General features: G+C 41.9%; 3 protein-coding genes and 6 pseudogenes across 6 annotated transcripts in view; all 9 read left to right on the top strand.

Moving 5' to 3' along the window:
* The window catches only part of zmp:0000001267 (b(0,+)-type amino acid transporter 1), a 62,566-nt gene that overhangs the window by 21,527 nt on the left and 20,096 nt on the right, over nt 1-20,943 (top strand). The window lies entirely within an intron of this gene.
* Nucleotides 522-1,973, top strand: LOC148097162 (b(0,+)-type amino acid transporter 1-like; annotated as a pseudogene). The gene is made up of 2 exons (XR_015716965.1): nt 522-1,550; nt 1,911-1,973. The product of XR_015716965.1 is annotated as a b(0,+)-type amino acid transporter 1-like (transcript).
* LOC148097161 (b(0,+)-type amino acid transporter 1 pseudogene) lies at nt 1,957-2,709 on the top strand (annotated as a pseudogene).
* On the top strand, nt 4,178-5,472 carry LOC148097160 (b(0,+)-type amino acid transporter 1-like). Its single transcript, XM_087833167.1, has 2 exons — nt 4,178-5,048; nt 5,410-5,472. Exons 1-2 carry the CDS (start codon nt 4,350-4,352, stop codon nt 5,419-5,421), a joined length of 711 nt encoding a protein of 236 aa, XP_087689293.1. The 5' UTR covers nt 4,178-4,349; the 3' UTR covers nt 5,422-5,472.
* On the top strand, nt 5,030-6,253 carry LOC148097159 (b(0,+)-type amino acid transporter 1 pseudogene; annotated as a pseudogene). The gene is made up of 2 exons (XR_015716979.1): nt 5,030-5,048; nt 5,410-6,253. The product of XR_015716979.1 is annotated as a b(0,+)-type amino acid transporter 1 pseudogene (transcript).
* LOC148097158 (b(0,+)-type amino acid transporter 1 pseudogene) lies at nt 7,845-8,599 on the top strand (annotated as a pseudogene).
* On the top strand, nt 8,955-9,707 carry LOC148097157 (b(0,+)-type amino acid transporter 1 pseudogene; annotated as a pseudogene).
* LOC148097156 (b(0,+)-type amino acid transporter 1-like) lies at nt 11,152-12,470 on the top strand. The gene is made up of 2 exons (XM_087832956.1): nt 11,152-12,047; nt 12,408-12,470. Exons 1-2 carry the CDS (start codon nt 11,349-11,351, stop codon nt 12,417-12,419), a joined length of 711 nt encoding a protein of 236 aa, XP_087689082.1. The 5' UTR covers nt 11,152-11,348; the 3' UTR covers nt 12,420-12,470.
* LOC148097155 (b(0,+)-type amino acid transporter 1 pseudogene) lies at nt 12,029-13,229 on the top strand (annotated as a pseudogene). The gene is made up of 2 exons (XR_015716964.1): nt 12,029-12,047; nt 12,408-13,229. The product of XR_015716964.1 is annotated as a b(0,+)-type amino acid transporter 1 pseudogene (transcript).

Here is a 20,943-nt window from a genome sequence, read left to right as displayed (position 1 = left end):
TGAATTGTAACTTGAATAAATGCTTTTTAAAACTGAATTTGAATCAGTCTACTTTGAAATTCAATGTACAGTTTTGAAAATGATCGTCACTAAATTGAAATTGAATTTTATATTTTGAAAATGAATTCATTTACTTTGAAACTGTATTTTATCCTTTAAAAGTGTAGCTCTCGAATATTTTCAGTTTCACTTCTATCATTCAAATTCAGTTCCAAAATTCATTTTTTTGGGACTTACATCCATACAACTAAATGGTTTAGCAAAGTATTAAAGAAAGTAAATATTCAACTTAGTTTTATGTTATTCTGTTGGACTGCTTAAACTGGTACAAGGGAGAACCAGGTCAAGTCATGTCCTTCCTCTGATAACCTTGTTATGCAGATACTCTGTTCATTTCTTCACACAGATGAGGCCCTGTCTAATCTTTTACTGAAAGTACAGTTTTGTTTTGTTTTATTTTCATGTAGGTCACGTAGATCCAGACACAAGTAAACATAATATGAACCAACACCAAAGAAAGAATTGAGGACACCAGAAGAATCCACTTGGCTTGGAGGGACATTTCCAGTAGACTGGAAATATTCAAAATAGTCTCTATTTTGAATTTTTCATTTCTCCAACTGTGTTTTATAGAGCAGAACCTAAAATAAAACACTGTTAACCTGAAACCTAAGAAAAAAACCAACTCTGGACAAGCAGACATTCTTAAAATCTGCTTAAAAGTAGCCTCATTTTAATTTCATAGCAGTTTAATTTTGTGCACTCCTCCTATTGGGCAATAGGCAGCGTTTTGTAACTGCACATGTCTGTTGTTCTCTGCTGCTTCAGAGAAGACAAAAGCTTTCTGACCATGGGACATGACACACATGGACTCAATCTGCAGAGGGAAGTGGGGCTCATAGGAGCAGTTTCCTTCATTGGTGGAACCATGATTGGATCTGGGATCTTCATTTCTCCCCAGTACGTCCTTTCCACTATTGGGAGCCCAGGGGCCAGCTTCATTATATGGTCCTGCTGTGGACTGTTAGCCATGCTGGGGGGTCTGTGCTATGCTGAACTGGGCACTATCATACCAGAGTCTGGAGCCGAGTACATTTACATACTGCGGACTGCAGGGAAAGTGGTGGCCTTCATGTTCGTCTTCAGCTCCATCATGGTCATGTGGCCGGCTAGTGGCACAGGAATCGCTCTCAGCTTTGCTGAATATGCTGTGGCCCCCCTTTTACAGCGGCTGCACTCCTCCACAGCTGGCAGTGAAGTTCGTGGCTGCCGGATCAATCTTGGTGCTGGCTATAATCAACTGTCTGAGCGTCCGCTTGGCCACAGGCATCCAGGTGGTCACCATGGCAGTGAAGGTGGTGGCCCTGGTGGTGATCATCCTGGGAGGCATTGTGATGCTTTTCCAGGGCCGCACTGAGAACTTTGAGGACTCCTTTGAGGGAACCAATGTCGGGGTCAGCTCCATTGGCATTGCTTTCTATCAGGGCTTGTGGTCGTATGATGGCTGGAACACTTTAAATTGTTTAACTGAGGAGGTGAAACATCCAGAAGTAAGAATTTCAATATTTACTATTAGTAGTTTATAGAAAGTCAAAATAAAGATGAAGCATGCCAACACTGTGTGACTCCACTCATGATTGTGCATTTTTTATCTTCTTACTGATTTACATGAGTAGGCCAGGACAAACTGTAGTAACCTGAGAACTGATATTGGTTTAGGATATAATAATCCAAACCATAACCAACTGGTGGCTCATTGGTACAGTGGTTAGCACTTTTTCCACAGTTAGACAACTGAAGAGTTAATATTTAATTGAAGGCAAATCAAGTACATATTGCACCACGTGATTTCTTTTGAAAGCTTTTTCTACGCAGTTTGTAGCGTCTGAATTCTTTGTGATCTTTCTCAGTCTGCTCTGTAGACGTGTCGTTTTGTGCTCCCTGCTCTCTCTCACCATGGCGGACCAAACCCCAAAAAATGAAGGCCTGCAACTGAAGAGGCAGATTGGATTGATTGGTGGTGTTGCAATAGTTTCTGGAACCATGATTGGTTCTGGTATCTTCATGTCCCCACAGTATATCCTGGCGTATGTGGGAAGTCCTGGGGCCAGCATGTTAATCTGGGTTTTTTCAGGTGTTGTGGCTTTGTTTGCAGCTCTCTCCTACACTGAGCTTGGGACCATTATTCCTGAATCTGGTGGGGAATTTACTTACATCCTGAGGATCTATGGTTCATTCCCAGCCTTCTTTGCAGCAATCACTTTCATCCTGCTTATAAAACCTTTCAGCATTGCAGCAACGGCAATGGGCATTGCACAGTATGCCATGGCTCCCTTTTACCCAGGCTGCCCACCTCCTCAGCTGGCTGTGAAATGCTTTGCAGCTTTTAGTATTCTGGTAGTTGCCATTACCAACATCCTGAATGTCCGATATGCTCTGAGAGTGCAGGTGATCTTATTGGTGGCCAAAGTGTTTTCACTCACTTTCATTGTAATTGGAGGGCTAGTGAAAGTCATACAGAGCAGCACTGTGATCGAGGAAAATTTTAACATTGAGAATGCTTTTCAAGGCACCGAGTATTCTGTGGGCACTCTGGGAATGGCTTTCTATCAAGGTCTCTGGTCTTACGATGGCTGGTACAACTTGAACTATGTGACTGAGGAGCTGAACAAACCAGAGGTGAGGCTGAAAGGGTCAGAAATGACCTGAAATAGTAGCATTTATTCATGCTAAATTTTTAAAATACAGCTTAAAACCTGTCAAGAATGATTTGATGCTTTAGTGCAAAAGATGCATATATGCTGCTATATTTTCTTCCTAAACTCTGAATTTGTATTTCAGGTAATTTATTGACTTCGTCCTAACACAGGATGTCTATAACACTCTGTAAACCAGTGATCAAAGTGTCTGAGGTGTTGTGTGGGGATAATAAATGTACACGAGAGTACAATATGTTTGCATTGCTATCATTTCAGTCCTGACTCCAATGAGGTGGGACTCCTAGATCTCAAAGACTGTATATAAGATAAGAGATAAGATAAAACTTTATTAATCCCTCAGGTGGGTTCCTCTGGGAAATTCGGGTTGTTTTTTTTGTTTGTTTTTTTAAGATAAGATAAACGATAACAGATATAAAGATGTTTGGTGAATATAATATATGAGGATCAAGTATCAGAATATATTTTGACAACAAGAAGCATTTTGACCAACATTTTTCTGTATCTCCAGCTTTTCCAGAACATATACTTTGTTTTTAGTTGCAGTTCCTTAAAGCATTTTATATAATAATATTACTGTTTAAATAGGAATTTAATATTTTTAAAGAATTTCTCAACTTATGACAAACTTAATTTATCCTTATCTTAAATGATTGAAACTTCAGTGTGATCGTCCCTTTTTGTTCACGCCAGTTCATAATAATGAACCCATTTCCACTGACTGCTTTTTGCAGCTTGGTGTTCTTTTCTATTATATCATACTGGAGTCCAATTTAATTAAAAGAAGAGTATGGGCAGAACTTTGTGCCATCAGAAACTGAACCTGAATTTTAACTTGAATAAATGCTTTTTAAAACTGAATTTGAATCAGTCTAATTTGAAATTCAATGTACAGTTTTGAAAATTATCGTCACTAAATTGAAATTGAATTTTATATTTTGAAAATGAATTCATTTACTTTGAAACTGTATTTTATCCTTTAAAAGTGTAGCTCTCGAATATTTTCAGTTTCACTTCTATCATTCAAATTCAGTTCCAAAATTCATTTTTTGGGACTTACATCCATACAACTAAATGGTTTAGCAAAGTATTAAAGAAAGTAAATATTCAACTTAGTTTTATGTTATTCTGTTGGACTGCTTAAACTGGTACAAGAGAGAACCAGGTCAAGTCATGTCCTTCCTCTGATAACCTTGTTATGCAGATACTCTGTTCATTTCTTTGGTTGTTGGTCATTTGCCCCTAAAACCTAAAACTTTTTTCATTTGATGAGTAACACTATAAAAGACTTAATATCAAACTTAACTCTAGTTATGAGTTAAATTTTACTCTATATGGTAGTAGAAATTTTACTCCATGAGAGTTTAGTTTTAACTCCTATAAAGAGTTGAAAAATCATCTCCCGGAAAAGAGTTACTCTAACTCTGCACTAGAGTTCATTCGATGGTCACGCATGTACACTCAAATGTAGTTAATCTGAACTCCCAGAGAGTTTATTTCAAAGACCAGAATTTGCAGTGTACTTTCGTAGCTTTATAATTAAGTGTGCTCCGCCTCTTATGTAACAGACAACGCTTTACAGCTTCAGGTGTTCTCGTCCGCTGCTTCTGAGAAGACAAAAACTTTCTGAACATGGGAGGTGATACACATGGACTCAATCTGCAGAGGGAAGTGGGGCTCATAGGAGCAGTTTCCTTCATTGGTGGAACCATGATTGGATCTGGGATCTTCATTTCTCCCCAGTACGTCCTTTCCACTATTGGGAGCCCAGGGGCCAGCTTCATTATATGGTCCTGCTGTGGACTGATAGCCATGCTGGGGGGTCTGTGCTATGCTGAACTGGGCACTATCATACCAGAGTCTGGAGCCGAGTACATTTACATACTGCGGACTGCAGGGAAAGTGGTGGCCTTCATGTTCGTCTTCAGCTCCATCATGGTCATGTGGCCGGCTAGTGGCACAGGAATCGCTCTCAGCTTTGCTGAATATGCTGTGGCCCCGTTTTACAGCGGCTGCACTCCTCCACAGCTGGCAGTGAAGTTCGTGGCTGCCGGATCAATCTTGGTGCTGGCTATAATCAACTGTCTGAGCGTTCGCTTGGCCACAGGAATCCAGGTGGTCACCATGGCAGTGAAGGTGGTGGCCCTGGTGGTGATCATCCTGGGAGGCATTGTGATGCTTTTCCAGGGCCGCACTGAGAACTTTGAGGACTCCTTTAAGGGAACCAATGTCGGGGTCAGCTCCATTGGCATTGCTTTCTATCAGGGCTTGTGGTCGTATGATGGCTGGAACACTTTAAATTATTTAACTGAGGAGGTGAAACATCCAGAAGTAAGAATTTCAATATTTACTATTAGTAGTTTATAGAAAGTCAAAATAAAGATGAAGCATGCCAACACTGTGCGACTCCAGTCATGATTGTGCATTTTTTTATCTTCTTACTGATTTACATGAGTAGGCCAGGACAAACTGTAGTAACCTGAGAACTGATATTGGTTTAGGATGTAATAATCCAAACCATAACCAACTGGTGGCTCATTGGTACAGTGGTTAGCACTTTTTCCACAGTTAGACAACTGAAGAGTTAATATTTAATTGAAGGCAAAGCAAGTACATATTACACCACGTGATTTCTTTTGAAAGCTTTTTCTACACAGTTTGTAGCGTCTGAATTCTTTGTGATCTTTCTCAGTCTGCTCTGTAGACGTGTCGTTTTGTGCTCCCTGCTCTCTCTCACCATGGCGGACCAAACCCCAAAAAATGAAGGCCTGCAACTGAAGAGGCAGATTGGATTGATTGGTGGTGTTGCAATAGTTTCTGGAACCATGATTGGTTCCGGTATCTTCATGTCCCCACAGTATATCCTGGCGTATGTGGGAAGTCCTGGGGCCAGCATGTTAATCTGGGTTTTTTCAGGTGTTGTGGCTTTGTTTGCAGCTCTCTCCTACACTGAGCTTGGGACCATTATTCCTGAATCCGGTGGGGAATTTACTTACATCCTGAGGATCTATGGTTCATTCCCAGCCTTCTTTGCAGCAATCACTTTCATCCTGCTTATAAAACCTTTCAGCATTGCAGCAACGGCAATGGGCATTGCACAGTATGCCATGGCTCCCTTTTACCCAGGCTGCCCACCTCCTCAGCTAGCTGTGAAATGCTTTGCAGCTTTTAGTATTCTGGTAGTTGCCATTACCAACATCCTGAATGTCCGATATGCTCTGAGAGTGCAGGTGATCTTATTGGTGGCCAAAGTGTTTTCACTCACTTTCATTGTAATTGGAGGGCTAGTGAAAGTCATACAGAGCAGCACTGTGATCGAGGAAAATTTTAACATTGAGAATGCTTTTCAAGGCACCGAGTATTCTGTGGGCACTCTGGGAATGGCTTTCTATCAAGGTCTCTGGTCTTACGATGGCTGGTACAACTTGAACTATGTGACTGAGGAGCTGAACGAACCAGAGGTGAGGCTGAAAGGGTCAGAAATGACCTGAAATAGTAGCATTTATTCATGCTAAATTTTTAAAATACAGCTTAAAACCTGTCAAGAATGATTTGATGCTTTAGTGCAAAAGATGCCTATATGCTGCTATATTTTCTTCCTAAACTCTGAATTTGTATTTCAGGTAATTTATTGACTTCGTCCTAACACAGGATGTCTATAACACTCTGTAAATCAGTGATCAAAGTGTCTGAGGTGTTGTGTGGGGATAATAAATGTACACGAGAGTACAATATGTTTGCATTGCTATCATTTCAGTCCTGACTCCAATGAGGTGGGACTCCTAGATCTCAAAGACTGTATATAAGATAAGAGATAAGATAAAACTTTATTAATCCCTCAGGTGGGTTCCTCTGGGAAATTCGGGTTGTTTTTTTTGTTTGTTTTTTTAAGATAAGATAAACGATAACAGATATAAAGATGTTTGGTGAATATAATATATGAGGATCAAGTATCAGAATATATTTTGACAACAAGAAGCATTTTGACCAACATTTTTCTGTATCTCCAGCTTTTCCAGAACATATACTTTGTTTTTAGTTGCAGTTCCTTAAAGCATTTTATATAATAATATTACTGTTTAAATAGGAATTTAATATTTTTAAAGAATTTCTCAACTTATGACAAACTTAATTTATCCTTATCTTAAATGATTGAAACTTCAGTGTGATCGTCCCTTTTTGTTCACGCCAGTTCATAATAATGAACCCATTTCCACTGACTGCTTTTTGCAGCTTGGTGTTCTTTTCTATTATATCATACTGGAGTCCAATTTAATTAAAAGAAGAGTATGGGCAGAACTTTGTGCCATCAGAAACTGAACCTGAATTGTAACTTGAATAAATGCTTTTTAAAACTGAATTTGAATCAGTCTAATTTGAAATTCAATGTACAGTTTTGAAAATTATCGTCACTAAATTGAAATTGAATTTTATATTTTGAAAATGAATTCATTTACTTTGAAACTGTATTTTATCCTTTAAAAGTGTAGCTCTCGAATATTTTCAGTTTCACTTCTATCATTCAAATTCAGTTCCAAAATTCATTTTTTGGGACTTACATCCATACAACTAAATGGTTTAGCAAAGTATTAAAGAAAGTAAATATTCAACTTAGTTTTATGTTATTCTGTTGGACTGCTTAAACTGGTACAAGAGAGAACCAGGTCAAGTCATGTCCTTCCTCTGATAACCTTGTTATGCAGATACTCTGTTCATTTCTTTGGTTGTTGGTCATTTGCCCCTAAAACCTAAAACTTTTTTCATTTGATGAGTAACACTATAAAAGACTTAATATCAAACTTAACTCTAGTTATGAGTTAAATTTTACTCTATATGGTAGTAGAAATTTTACTCCATGAGAGTTTAGTTTTAACTCCTATAAAGAGTTGAAAAATCATCTCCCGGAAAAGAGTTACTCTAACTCTGCACTAGAGTTCATTCGATGGTCACGCATGTACACTCAAATGTAGTTAATCTGAACTCCCAGAGAGTTTATTTCAAAGACCAGAATTTGCAGTGTACTTTCGTAGCTTTATAATTAAGTGTGCTCCGCCTCTTATGTAACAGACAACGCTTTACAGCTTCAGGTGTTCTTGTCCGCTGCTTCTGAGAAGACAAAAACTTTCTGAACATGGGAGGTGATACACATGGACTCAATCTGCAGAGGGAAGTGGGGCTCATAGGAGCAGTTTCCTTCATTGGTGGAACCATGATTGGATCTGGGATCTTCATTTCTCCCCAGTACGTCCTTTCCACTATTGGGAGCCCAGGGGCCAGCTTCATTATATGGTCCTGCTGTGGACTGATAGCCATGCTGGGGGGTCTGTGCTATGCTGAACTGGGCACTATCATACCAGAGTCTGGAGCCGAGTACATTTACATACTGCGGACTGCAGGGAAAGTGGTGGCCTTCATGTTCGTCTTCAGCTCCATCATGGTCATGTGGCCGGCTAGTGGCACAGGAATCGCTCTCAGCTTTGCTGAATATGCTGTGGCCCCGTTTTACAGCGGCTGCACTCCTCCACAGCTGGCAGTGAAGTTCGTGGCTGCCGGATCAATCTTGGTGCTGGCTATAATCAACTGTCTGAGCGTTCGCTTGGCCACAGGAATCCAGGTGGTCACCATGGCAGTGAAGGTGGTGGCCCTGGTGGTGATCATCCTGGGAGGCATTGTGATGCTTTTCCAGGGCCGCACTGAGAACTTTGAGGACTCCTTTAAGGGAACCAATGTCGGGGTCAGCTCCATTGGCATTGCTTTCTATCAGGGCTTGTGGTCGTATGATGGCTGGAACACTTTAAATTATTTAACTGAGGAGGTGAAACATCCAGAAGTAAGAATTTCAATATTTACTATTAGTAGTTTATAGAAAGTCAAAATAAAGATGAAGCATGCCAACACTGTGCGACTCCACTCATGATTGTGCATTTTTTTATCTTCTTACTGATTTACATGAGTAGGCCAGGACAAACTGTAGTAACCTGAGAACTGATATTGGTTTAGGATGTAATAATCCAAACCATAACCAACTGGTGGCTCATTGGTACAGTGGTTAGCACTTTTTCCACAGTTAGACAACTGAAGAGTTAATATTTAATTGAAGGCAAATCAAGTACATATTACACCACGTGATTTCTTTTGAAAGCTTTTTCTACGCAGTTTGTAGCGTCTGAATTCTTTGTGATCTTTCTCAGTCTGTTCTGTAGACGTGTCGTTTTGTGCTCCCTGCTCTCTCTCACCATGGCGGACCAAACCCCAAAAAATGAAGGCCTGCAACTGAAGAGGCAGATTGGATTGATTGGTGGTGTTGCAATAGTTTCTGGAACCATGATTGGTTCCGGTATCTTCATGTCCCCACAGTATATCCTGGCGTATGTGGGAAGTCCTGGGGCCAGCATGTTAATCTGGGTTTTTTCAGGTGTTGTGGCTTTGTTTGCAGCTCTCTCCTACACTGAGCTTGGGACCATTATTCCTGAATCCGGTGGGGAATTTACTTACATCCTGAGGATCTATGGTTCATTCCCAGCCTTCTTTGCAGCAATCACTTTCATCCTGCTTATAAAACCTTTCAGCATTGCAGCAACGGCAATGGGCATTGCACAGTATGCCATGGCTCCCTTTTACCCAGGCTGCCCACCTCCTCAGCTAGCTGTGAAATGCTTTGCAGCTTTTAGTATTCTGGTAGTTGCCATTACCAACATCCTGAATGTCCGATATGCTCTGAGAGTGCAGGTGATCTTCTTGGTGGCCAAAGTGTTTTCACTCACTTTCATTGTAATTGGAGGGCTAGTGAAAGTCATACAGAGCAGCACTGTGATCGAGGAAAATTTTAATGTTGAGAATGCTTTTCAAGGCACCGAGTATTCTGTGGGCACTCTGGGAATGGCTTTCTATCAAGGTCTCTGGTCTTACGATGGCTGGTACAACTTGAACTATGTGACTGAGGAGCTGAACGAACCAGAGGTGAGGCTGAAAGGGTCAGAAATGACCTGAAATAGTAGCATTTATTCATGCTAAATTTTTAAAATACAGCTTAAAACCTGTCAAGAATGATTTGATGCTTTAGTGCAAAAGATGCCTATATGCTGCTATATTTTCTTCCTAAACTCTGAATTTGTATTTCAGGTAATTTATTGACTTCGTCCTAACACAGGATGTCTATAACACTCTGTAAATCAGTGATCAAAGTGTCTGAGGTGTTGTGTGGGGATAATAAATGTACACGAGAGTACAATATGTTTGCATTGCTATCATTTCAGTCCTGACTCCAATGAGGTGGGACTCCTAGATCTCAAAGACTGTATATAAGATAAGAGATAAGATAAAACTTTATTAATCCCTCAGGTGGGTTCCTCTGGGAAATTCGGGTTGTTTTTTTTGTTTGTTTTTTTAAGATAAGATAAACGATAACAGATATAAAGATGTTTGGTGAATATAATATATGAGGATCAAGTATCAGAATATATTTTGACAACAAGAAGCATTTTGACCAACATTTTTCTGTATCTCCAGCTTTTCCAGAACATATACTTTGTTTTTAGTTGCAGTTCCTTAAAGCATTTTATATAATAATATTACTGTTTAAATAGGAATTTAATATTTTTAAAGAATTTCTCAACTTATGACAAACTTAATTTATCCTTATCTTAAATGATTGAAACTTCAGTGTGATCGTCCCTTTTTGTTCACGCCAGTTCATAATAATGAACCCATTTCCACTGACTGCTTTTTGCAGCTTGGTGTTCTTTTCTATTATATCATACTGGAGTCCAATTTAATTAAAAGAAGAGTATGGGCAGAACTTTGTGCCATCAGAAACTGAACCTGAATTGTAACTTGAATAAATGCTTTTTAAAACTGAATTTGAATCAGTCTAATTTGAAATTCAATGTACAGTTTTGAAAATTATCGTCACTAAATTGAAATTGAATTTTATATTTTGAAAATGAATTCATTTACTTTGAAACTGTATTTTATCCTTTAAAAGTGTAGCTCTCGAATAATTTCAGTTTCACTTCTATCATTCAAATTCAGTTCCAAAATTCATTTTTTTGGGACTTACATCCATACAACTAAATGGTTTAGCAAAGTATTAAAGAAAGTAAATATTCAACTTAGTTTTATGTTATTCTGTTGGACAGGTTAAACTGGTACAAGGGAGAACCAGGTCAAGTCATGTCCTTCCTCTGATAACCTTGTTATGCAGATACTCTGTTCATTTCTTTGGTTGTTGGTCATTTGCCCCTAAAACCTAAAACTTTTTTCACTTGATGAGTAACACTATAAAAGAGTTAATATCAAACTTAACTCTAGTTATGAGTTAAATTTTACTCTATATGGTAGTAGAAATTTTACTCCATGAGAGTTTAGTTTTAACTCCTATAAAGAGTTGAAAAATCATCTCCCGGAAAAGAGTTACTCTAACTCTGCACTAGAGTTCATTCGATGGTCACTCATGTACACTCAAATGTAGTTAATCTGAACTCCCAGAGAGTTTATTCCAAAGACCAGAATTTGCTGTGTACTTTCGTAGCTTTATAATTAAGTGTGCCCCGCCTCTTATGTAACAGACAACGCTTTACAGCTTCAGGTGTTCTTGTCCGCTGCTTCTAAGAAGACAAAAACTTTCTGAACATGGGAGATGATACACATGGACTCAATCTGCAGAGGGAAGTGGGGCTCATAGGAGCAGTTTCCTTCATTGGTGGAACCATGATTGGATCTGGGATCTTCATTTCTCCCCAGTACGTCCTTTCCACTATTGGGAGCCCAGGGGCCAGCTTCATTATATGGTCCTGCTGTGGACTGATAGCCATGCTGGGGGGTCTGTGCTATGCTGAACTGGGCACTATCATACCAGAGTCTGGAGCCGAGTACATTTACATACTGCGGACTGCAGGGAAAGTGGTGGCCTTCATGTTCGTCTTCAGCTCCATCATGGTCATGTGGCCGGCTAGTGGCACAGGAATCGCTCTCAGCTTTGCTGAATATGCTGTGGCCCCGTTTTACAGCGGCTGCACTCCTCCACAGCTGGCAGTGAAGTTTGTAGCTGCCGGATCAATCTTGGTGCTGGCTATAATCAACTGTCTGAGCGTCCGCTTGGCCACAGGCATCCAGGTGGTCACCATGGCAGTGAAGGTGGTGGCCCTGGTGGTGATCATCCTGGGAGGCATTGTGATGCTTTTCCAGGGCCGCACTGAGAACTTTGAGGACTCCTTTGAGGGAACCAATGTCGGGGTCAGCTCCGTTGGCATTGCTTTCTATCAGGGCTCGTGGTCGTATGATGGCTGGAGCACTTTAAATTGTTTAACTGAGGAGGTGAAACATCCAGAAGTAAGAATTTCAATATTTACTATTAGTAGTTTATAGAAAGTCAAAATAAAGATGAAGCAGGCCAACACTGTGCGACTCCACTCATGATTGTGCATTTTTTATCTTCTTACTGATTTACATGAGTAGGCCAGGACAAACTGTAGTAACCTGAGAACTGATATTGGTTTAGGATGTAATAATCCAAACCATAACCAACTGGTGGCTCATTGGTACAGTGGTTAGCACTTTTTCCACAGTTAGAAAACTGAAGAGTTAATATTTAATTGAAGGCAAATCAAGTACATATTACACCACGTGATTTCTTTTGAAAGCTTTTTCTACGCAGTTTGTGGGGTCTGAATTCTTTGTGATCTTTCTCAGTCTGCTCTGTAGACGTGTCGTTTTGTGCTCCCTGCTCTCTCTCACCATGGCGGACCAAACCCCAAAAAACGAAGGCCTGCAACTGAAGAGGCAGATTGGATTGATTGGTGGTGTCGCAATAGTTTCTGGAACCATGATTGGTTCCGGTATCTTCATGTCCCCACAGTATGTCCTGGCGTATGTGGGAAGTCCTGGGGCCAGCATGTTAATCTGGGTTTTTTCAGGTGTTGTGGCTTTGTTTGCAGCTCTCTCCTACACTGAGCTTGGGACCATTATTCCTGAATCTGGAGGGGAATTTACTTACATCCTGAGGATCTATGGTTCATTCCCAGCCTTCTTTGCGGCAATCACTTTCATCCTGCTTGTGAAACCTTCCAGCATTGCAGCAAAAGCAATGACCATTGCACATTACGTCATGGCTCCCTTTTACCCAGGCTGCCCACCTCCTCAGCTGGCTGTGAAATGCTTTGCAGCTTTTAGTATTCTGGTAGTTGCCATTACCAACATCCTGAATGTCCGATATGCTCTGAGAGTGCAGGTGATCTTCTTAGTGGCCAAAGTGTTTTCACTCACTTTCATTGTAATTGGAGGGCTAGTGAAAGTCATACAGAGCAGCACTGTGATCGAGGAAAATTTTAACATTGAGAATGCTTTTCAAGGAACTCAGTTTTCTTTGAACACTCTGGGAAAGGCTTTCCTTCAAGGTCTCTGGTCTTACGGTGGCTGGAGCACCTTAAACTATGTGACTGAGGAGCTGAACAAACCAGAGGTGAGGCTGAAAGGGTCAGAAATGACCTGAAATAGTAGCATTTATTCATGCTAAATTTTTAAATACAGCTTAAAACCTGTCAAGAATGATTTGATGCTTTACTGTAAAAGATGCCTATATGCTGCTATATTTTCTTCCTAAACTCTGAATTTGTATTTCAGGTAATTTATTGACTTTGTCCTAACACAGGATGTCTATAACACTCTGTAAATCAGTGCAGTTAGCTTGTTAATGTTTGACGCATGCAGCCCCCCACACACGGCGGTAACGGAGATTTGCCGCGTTAATGCAGTTATGGCATCAACGTCATTTCATTTATTTATTAATTTATTTTTATTTTATTTTATTTATTTTTTTTTATGTCCTGTCTGGTACTGTAGCAATCAGAATTATTGTCTGAAGGCCAAGGAAAATGCCCAACAGATTTACTTTCCCAAGTGGGCCTTTTGCTATACTGCTCCACTTGATTGTCATAGTTTATTTGATCTTTATCAGTTATTTTTATTCTAAGTTATTGCAATCAATAAGACCGGACTTGGGGACAGGAAAGTTCAGAAGAAAGTTAACAGAAGGAGAGGGAAAGAAAAAGGAGAAAAGGGAGAGAGAAAAGACAATGAAAATCTTCTTCATCACCTTTTTTTCCCCTGTTTTCCTGGATCACCTGTTGAGAAAAAAAGAAAACAAGCAGAAGAAGACTAGAGCAATAGAATAAACAACATTATGATGATCTATGGGAATATAACAGTAAATACTAAATGTTAAACATTATTGTGCAGCACGTAAGATCGACAGCGCACAGTGTGCTTTAAGGTAGGAGCCAAAAAGGGTGTAGTTTGTGTGTGAGCACCCGTGTGTGCACCTGTGAGCATGAACGCACTTGTTTTTTAAAGGTTCCTACATGTAATGATCTGTTAGAGGGTGTGGAGAGCCACAGCCCCGTCCACCAGGGCATGAAGCAGGTATGGAGGAGATCAAAACTCCAGACATCCGGAGGCCCTTAGAACACAAGAGACCAAGGAAAACCAACAGAGCCACTATCCCAGAAATATCCCAGAAAGAGCTGAGGAGAGTCCCAGATGAGGGGTCACTCAGCAGCCGCGGAGCATAAGCCAGGGGGGTGACCGAGCCCCAGGCCGAGAGGCCGAGGGCACCCCCCCCCCCCCGAAGTGGCCAACTCCTCTTCCTAGCCCCCCCCCCCCCCCCCCCCCCCCGCGCTCCAGCAGGCCGCAGAGAACGGGGGGGTGGGGGGTGGGGGGGGGGTGAAGACTCCAAACCTCCCTCCGCCCGCTCATATGTAGTGTTGATGCATGTGTGTTCTAAGGTGCATTTAAAACCCAGGAGGGCATGGAGCTACCTGCCAGAGAGCAGCAGGTAAGCGCATAGCCCCTCCTGATAGCCCTCAATGTCTACATGTATTTAAAATTGAGAGGTGGGCAACGATGCCAAGGGTGAGGTGTACACCCCATATAGCGTGCCCACCCTCATGATCCTATATGTATGTGTTATGAGAGTGTGAGTAATGTGAATGTCTAAGTTGTGAGACAAAATTGAGGCACAGGCAGCCAGAAGGGGACAGAGGGGGGGATGCCTCCCCTGCACCCTAGTGACACACCTTTACCCCAAGGCCCTGCATGTGTAGGTGATTGTGGTGGAGCGGGAAGAGGGAGGCAGCTGGAGATGGGGAGGGAAGGAAGGGAGGGGCAAGTGACCCCTCCCTGGGGCCAGCTCCCCCGCTGACCCCAGTAGGCACCCCCATACTCCGCAACCCGCCAGGGAAAGGGGGCCCAAGCCCATCTGGACCGGGGCCCAGTACAGCAGCGCCGCCTGGCCCCACAGAGCGCGGGACAGCCCACCCGACCCCACCACAGAGAAAACTGCACCCACCCCGTCATCCACTCATCTTCCAGACTACACGAGACAATAGACACCCAGGCTGAGATTTTCCTCCACCTCTCCTGTATCTTCCCCTCCTGCAGAGTGAGTTCCTGAAGAGAGGAGAGCTCCTGCAAGATGTAACAACCTCCCCCACCAGTTGAAGAGCCCCCCAGGTGGCTCGATGCACTGGCGGCACCCTGCGCCAGGGCTGGGCCCCCATACACCCACCCGCCCACAACCCCGGCAACACACCAACCAGGACCCAAGCCCCCGAGGCCCAGCCAGGGCCCCAGCCCGGAGACAGAGCACCCCCACAACCCCACGCCCGTCCCAGACCCACCCCGGGGCAGCCAGGGTACCAGGTCAGTAACCCACGTCCGTCAGCACAGACCCTCCCCTAGCCCCGCTGCACGCAGCCACGAGGAAACCATCACCTAAGAGCCAAATGAGCGCTTAATAGGCCATGACCGCTACCCCAGGTTGAGCCCTCCAAGGAAGATGCTCCTGGGGAACCCCCCGACGCCCTAAGCCTGTCCCTACCCCCACACCAATCACAACAGTGAAGGTGGGACCAAACTATGACCCCCCCCCCCCCCCCCCCCCCCACCCCCACCCCCACTAGGTGATGGAGCTGATCAAAGGAGCCCAGAGCAATTGATCTGATGTGGTGGCAGAGGCTGTATCAAGACTAATGTAATCTGATAGATAATTTCTATATTGGTTAGAATTAAGATTATTTTTATTTTTCCAGTTCATGAGGACAGTTTTCTTAGCTATGCATAGGGCAGTGAAAACCATATGGGCTATATTCTTTTCTGTGGTGACATTATCTAAGCTGCCCAACAAACACACTAAAGGGGAAGTTGGAATGTTACATTTCAGACACTTTGATAAGTCTTCACATATCTCGCGCCAAAACTTCTGAACTGGTGGACAGAACCAAAGAGCGTGGATATAATTGTCCGGTGAATTGGTTTGGCAGTGTGAGCAGTTGTTGGTAGACGTAAAGCCCATCTTGAACATCTGATGACCTGTATAGTGCACTCTATGTAGTATTTTGTATTGAATTAATTGAAGACTGGGATTTCTAATTAGATGAAAGGTTTTTAAGCAAATCTGAGACCAGAAGTTTTGGTCTAAGTTAACTGATAAATCCGCTTCCCATTTTGCAATAGGAAGTGATATTGATTCATCTGTTTTAGAAAGCATTCTGTAAATTTTAGAAAGTAATTTGGGGGTTTTAAGAGTAAGAAATTGAACCACACTTGGTGGTGTTTGTAGTTCAACTTGACCCGGTTTGAATTTCTTTTTTACTATGGATTTAATTTGTTGATATTCTAAAAAGCTTTTCTTGTTGATCCCATATTGTGTAACTAGTCTGTCAAATGGAATAAATTCTGTTCCTTCTAATATATGTTCTAAGTATTTGATTCCTTTACCACTCCAATCTGGAAAGTTTATCATATTATTGTTTTGTAATATGTCAGGGTTGTTCCAGATAGGTGTACATTTGCATGGGATTAATGAAGACTCCGTCAATTTTAGAAACTCCCACCATGCTGTCAGAGAAGAGCTGATGTTGACGCTTTTGAAGCATTCATGTCGTTGGATGTTTGAGCTGATAAATGGTAGATCTGAAATCTCTAGATTATTGCAAAGTGCTTGTTCTACATCTAGCCAAGGTTCATCTAAGAGGGTATGTTTTAGCCATCCTGAGATAAACTGAAGCCTGTTGGCTAAGAAGTAGTGCTGAAAGTTAGGTAGTTCTAATCCTCCTTTATCCTTGGTCTTTTGTAGTGTTTTTAAGCTTATACGTGGGGGTTTATTTTTCCAAAGGAATTTGGACATACATGAATCTAGAGATCTGAACCAATCTTGTGGCGGTTTAGTTGGGATGATTGAGAATAAATAATTTATTTTTGGTAAGACCATCATTTTTATAGCAGCAACCCTTCCCATGAGTGATATGGGTAGACATTTCCACCTAGCCCACAGGTGTCGAACTCCAGGCCTCGAGGGCCGGTGTCCTGCAGGTTTTAGATGTGTTGCTGATCCAACACAGCTGATTTAAATGGCTAAATGACCTCCTCAACATGTCTTGAAGTTCTCTAGAGGCCTGCTAATGAACTAATCATTTGATTCAGGTGTGGTGACCCAGGGTGAAATCTAAAACCTGCAGGACACCGGCCCTTGAGGCCTGGAGTTTGACACCCCTGACCTAGCCAGATCACCTTCTACTTTCTTTAAAAGTGGGATATGGTTTAATTTAGTTAGATCTGCAAGCTTGGGAGAAACATTAATACCTGAATATATTTTATATTTCCCGATTGCAGTGGTGTAGAAGAAGAATTATGGAAGGAGCAATTAATCAGAAGGACTGTAGATTTTGACCAGTTAATTGAGTAGTCTGATATTCTTGCAAAAGAGTTATCAATTCAATCACCCCAGAGATATTGGTTTGTGAGTTTTGGAGAAAAAGTAACACATCATCCGCATAAAGGCTGATTTTATGTTCCACGTTCTTGCGTTTTATGCCCTTAATTACTGTATTCTGTCTAATTGTTGCTGCTAGTGGTTCAATAAAAATTGCAAACAGTGAAGGGGAGAGTGGGCATCCCTGCCTGGTGCCCCTCAGGAGACAGAAGCTGGAGGATTTTTGATCATTTGTTTTGACACAAGCTGTTGGGGAGTTATATAATATTTTAACCAGTTAATGAAAGAGGATCCAAAACCAAATTTGTGTAAAGTTGCAAATAGAAATTTCCAGTTAACTCTGTCAAATGCTTTTTCTGCATCTAAAGAAAATATTGTAGTTTCAAGGTTTTTACTGTATGAGTAGTCTATCAAATTAAGTAATCTGTGTGTATTTGTTGATGAGTGTGCCGGTCCACAGCGATGACAGCGGATTGGGAAGAGGACCCTGCGTCGTTCCAGGATCTCTTTGGGGAACTGGTCGTTCACGCTGAAGTCTGTTCCTTTTAATTCCCTGCCGCGGCTTTTCACATGTTCCTTTTGTTTGAAGTGGCCGAATTTGGCCACAATAGGACGTGGTCTCCCGGCCGGCGACCTCACGGCCCCCAAGCGATGCACTCTATCGAAGGCGATGTTCTTTACGGTGTCCTCCGGCAGCTTCAGGTGGATTTTAATGAAGCTTTTCACCGTTGCCTCCGCGTCCTCTCCGGCAGATTCTGGAATACCAGAAAACACAAGGTTGTCTCGCATGCTACGGGCTTGTAGATCGATAACGGACTCTTTTATTTTTTTATTTTCTATGTTTAGCTGGGTCACGTTATCGGTGAGAGATTTGACCGACTCCCGTAGCGTGGCATTTTCAGCGGCAAGCGTTTCCACCTGCTGCTGGCTGAACTCCAGGGATTCTCGCAGAGATTTAAATTCCCAGTATAAAATCTCCACCAGGGACAGCCTCGCATCGAAACTAGACAATCGCTTGTCGATTGACTCCAGGATGTCTGCAATGTCTTTGCGGGCAGGCGATGTTGTGCTGGGGGAGTCTGCCAGGCGGCATCTCTTCGATGACAGTGTCTCAATTTTGGCCGGGGAAGATGCGCTCTGAGCCTTCTTCATGACTAAATCTTGGAAACAGCGGTCGATGTAATCTTGGAGAGCGTCTAAACTCTCCCCGTTGTCCTCCAGGGTGTTAGAGATGATAGGACAGATGTTGTTAGTTATATGACAATTGATTAGTATATTTGGTAATACTGAAGCTTAAAGAAACTTTGTTCAATTCTAAACTACAATTCGCTTTAATTATTCGCCAAAATCTCCGGCGTCTGACATCAGTTACAACATGAGTTGCTTACCTCCTCCGTCACTTACCTCCTCCTTACAACTTGAACTATGTGACTGAGGAGCTGAACAAACCAGAGGTGAGGCTGAAAGGGTCTGAAGTGACCTGAAATAGTAGTATTTATTCATGCTCAATTTTTAAATACAGCTTAAAACCTGTCAAGAATGATTTGATGCTTCACTGTAAAAGATGCCTATATGCTGCTATATTTTCTTCCTAAACTCTGAATTTGTATTTCAGGTAATTTATTGACTTTGTCCTAACACAGGATGTCTATAACACTCTGTAAATCAGTGCAGTTAGCTTGTTAATGTTTGACGCCGTGCAGCCCCACGCACACGGCGGTAACAGAGATTTGCTGTGTTAATGCAGTTATGGCATTAATGTAATTTTAACGAGATTAACGCTGACAGCACTAATAATAATATGACTGTTTAAAAAGGAATTTAATATTTTTAAAGACTTGGTAAATTCTTTAAAATACCTCAACTTATGACAAACTTAATTTATCCTTAAGGAGAGCATTTTTAACTAAATGGTTTAGCAAAATATTAAAGAAAGTAAATATTCAACTTAGTTTTATGTTATTCTGTTGGACTGCTTAAACTGGTACAAGGGAGAACCAGGTCAAGTCATGTCCTTCCTCTGCTAACATTGTTATGCAGATACTCTGTTCATTTCTTCACACAGATGAGGCCCTGTCTAATCTTTTACTGAAAGTACAGTTTTGTTTTGTTTAATTTTCATGTAGGTCACGTAGATCCAGACACAAGTAAACATAATATGAACAAACACCAGAGAAAGAATTGAGGACATCAGAAGAATCCACTTGGCTTTCAGGGACATTTCCAGTAGACTGGAAATATTCAAAATAGTCTCTATTTTGAATTTTTCATTTCTCCAACTGTGTTTTATAGAGCAGAACCTAAAATAAATCACTGTTAACGTGACACCTAAGAAAAAACCAACTCTGGACAAGCAGACATTCTTAAAATCTGCTTAAAAGTAGCCTCATTTAAATTTCATAGCAGTTTAATTTTGTGCACTCCTCCTATTGGGCAACAGGCAGCGTTTTGTAACTGCACATGTCTGTTCTTGTCCGCTGCTTCAGAGAAGACAAAAGCTTTCTGAACATGGGACATGACACACATGGACTCAATCTGCAGAGGGAAGTGGGGCTCATAGGAGCAGTTTCCTTCATTGGTGGAACCATGATTGGATCTGGGATCTTCATTTCTCCCCAGTACGTCCTTTCCACTATTGGGAGCCCAGGGGCCAGCTTCATTATATGGTCCTGCTGTGGACTGATAGCCATGCTGGGGGGTCTGTGCTATGCTGAGCTGGGCACTATCATACCAGAGTCTGGAGCCGAGTATATTTACATACTGCGGACTGCAGGGAAAGTGGTGGCCTTCATGTTCGTCTTCAGCTCCATCATGGTCATGTGGCCGGCTAGTGGCACAGGAATCGCTCTCAGCTTTGCTGAATATGCTGTGGCCCCCTTTTACAGCGACTGCACTCCTCCACAGCTGGCAGTGAAGTTCGTGGCTGCCGGATCAATCTTGGTGCTGGCTATAATCAACTGTCTGAGCGTCCGCTTGGCCACAGGCATCCAGGTGGTCACCATGGCAGTGAAGGTGGTGGCCCTGGTGGTGATCATCCTGGGAGGCATTGTGATGCTTTTCCAGGGCCGCACTGAGAACTTTGAGGACTCCTTTGAGGGAACCAATGTCGGGGTCAGCTCCATTGGCATTGCTTTCTATCAGGGCTCGTGGTCGTATGATGGCTGGAACACTTTAAATTGTTTAACTGAGGAGGTGAAACATCCAGAAGTAAGAATTTCAATATTTACTATTAGTAGTTTATAGAAAGTCAAAATAAAGATGAAGCATGCCAACACTGTGTGACTCCACTCATGATTGTGCATTTTTTTTTATCTTCTTACTGATTTACATGAGTAGGCCAGGACAAACTGTAGTAACCTCAGAACTAATATTGGTTTTGGATATAATAATCCAAACCATAACCAACTGGTGGCTCATTGGTACAGTGGTTAGCACTTTTTCAACACAGTTAGACAACTG

This window comes from Neolamprologus brichardi, chromosome 19 (genome assembly GCF_056152115.1).
Source record: "Neolamprologus brichardi isolate AB-2024 chromosome 19, ASM5615211v1, whole genome shotgun sequence".
Lineage (NCBI taxonomy): Eukaryota > Metazoa > Chordata > Actinopteri > Cichliformes > Cichlidae > Neolamprologus > Neolamprologus brichardi.
The sequence above is the reverse complement of the archived record's forward strand: the minus strand, read 5'-3'. Positions and strand labels throughout refer to the sequence as shown.

Bases quoted from the DNA above. Each gene is read 5' to 3' on its own strand.
- LOC148097156 (XM_087832956.1), top strand. From the start codon at position 11,349: ATGGGAGATGATACACATGGACTCAATCTGCAGAGGGAAGTGGGGCTC.
- LOC148097160 (XM_087833167.1), top strand. From the start codon at position 4,350: ATGGGAGGTGATACACATGGACTCAATCTGCAGAGGGAAGTGGGGCTC.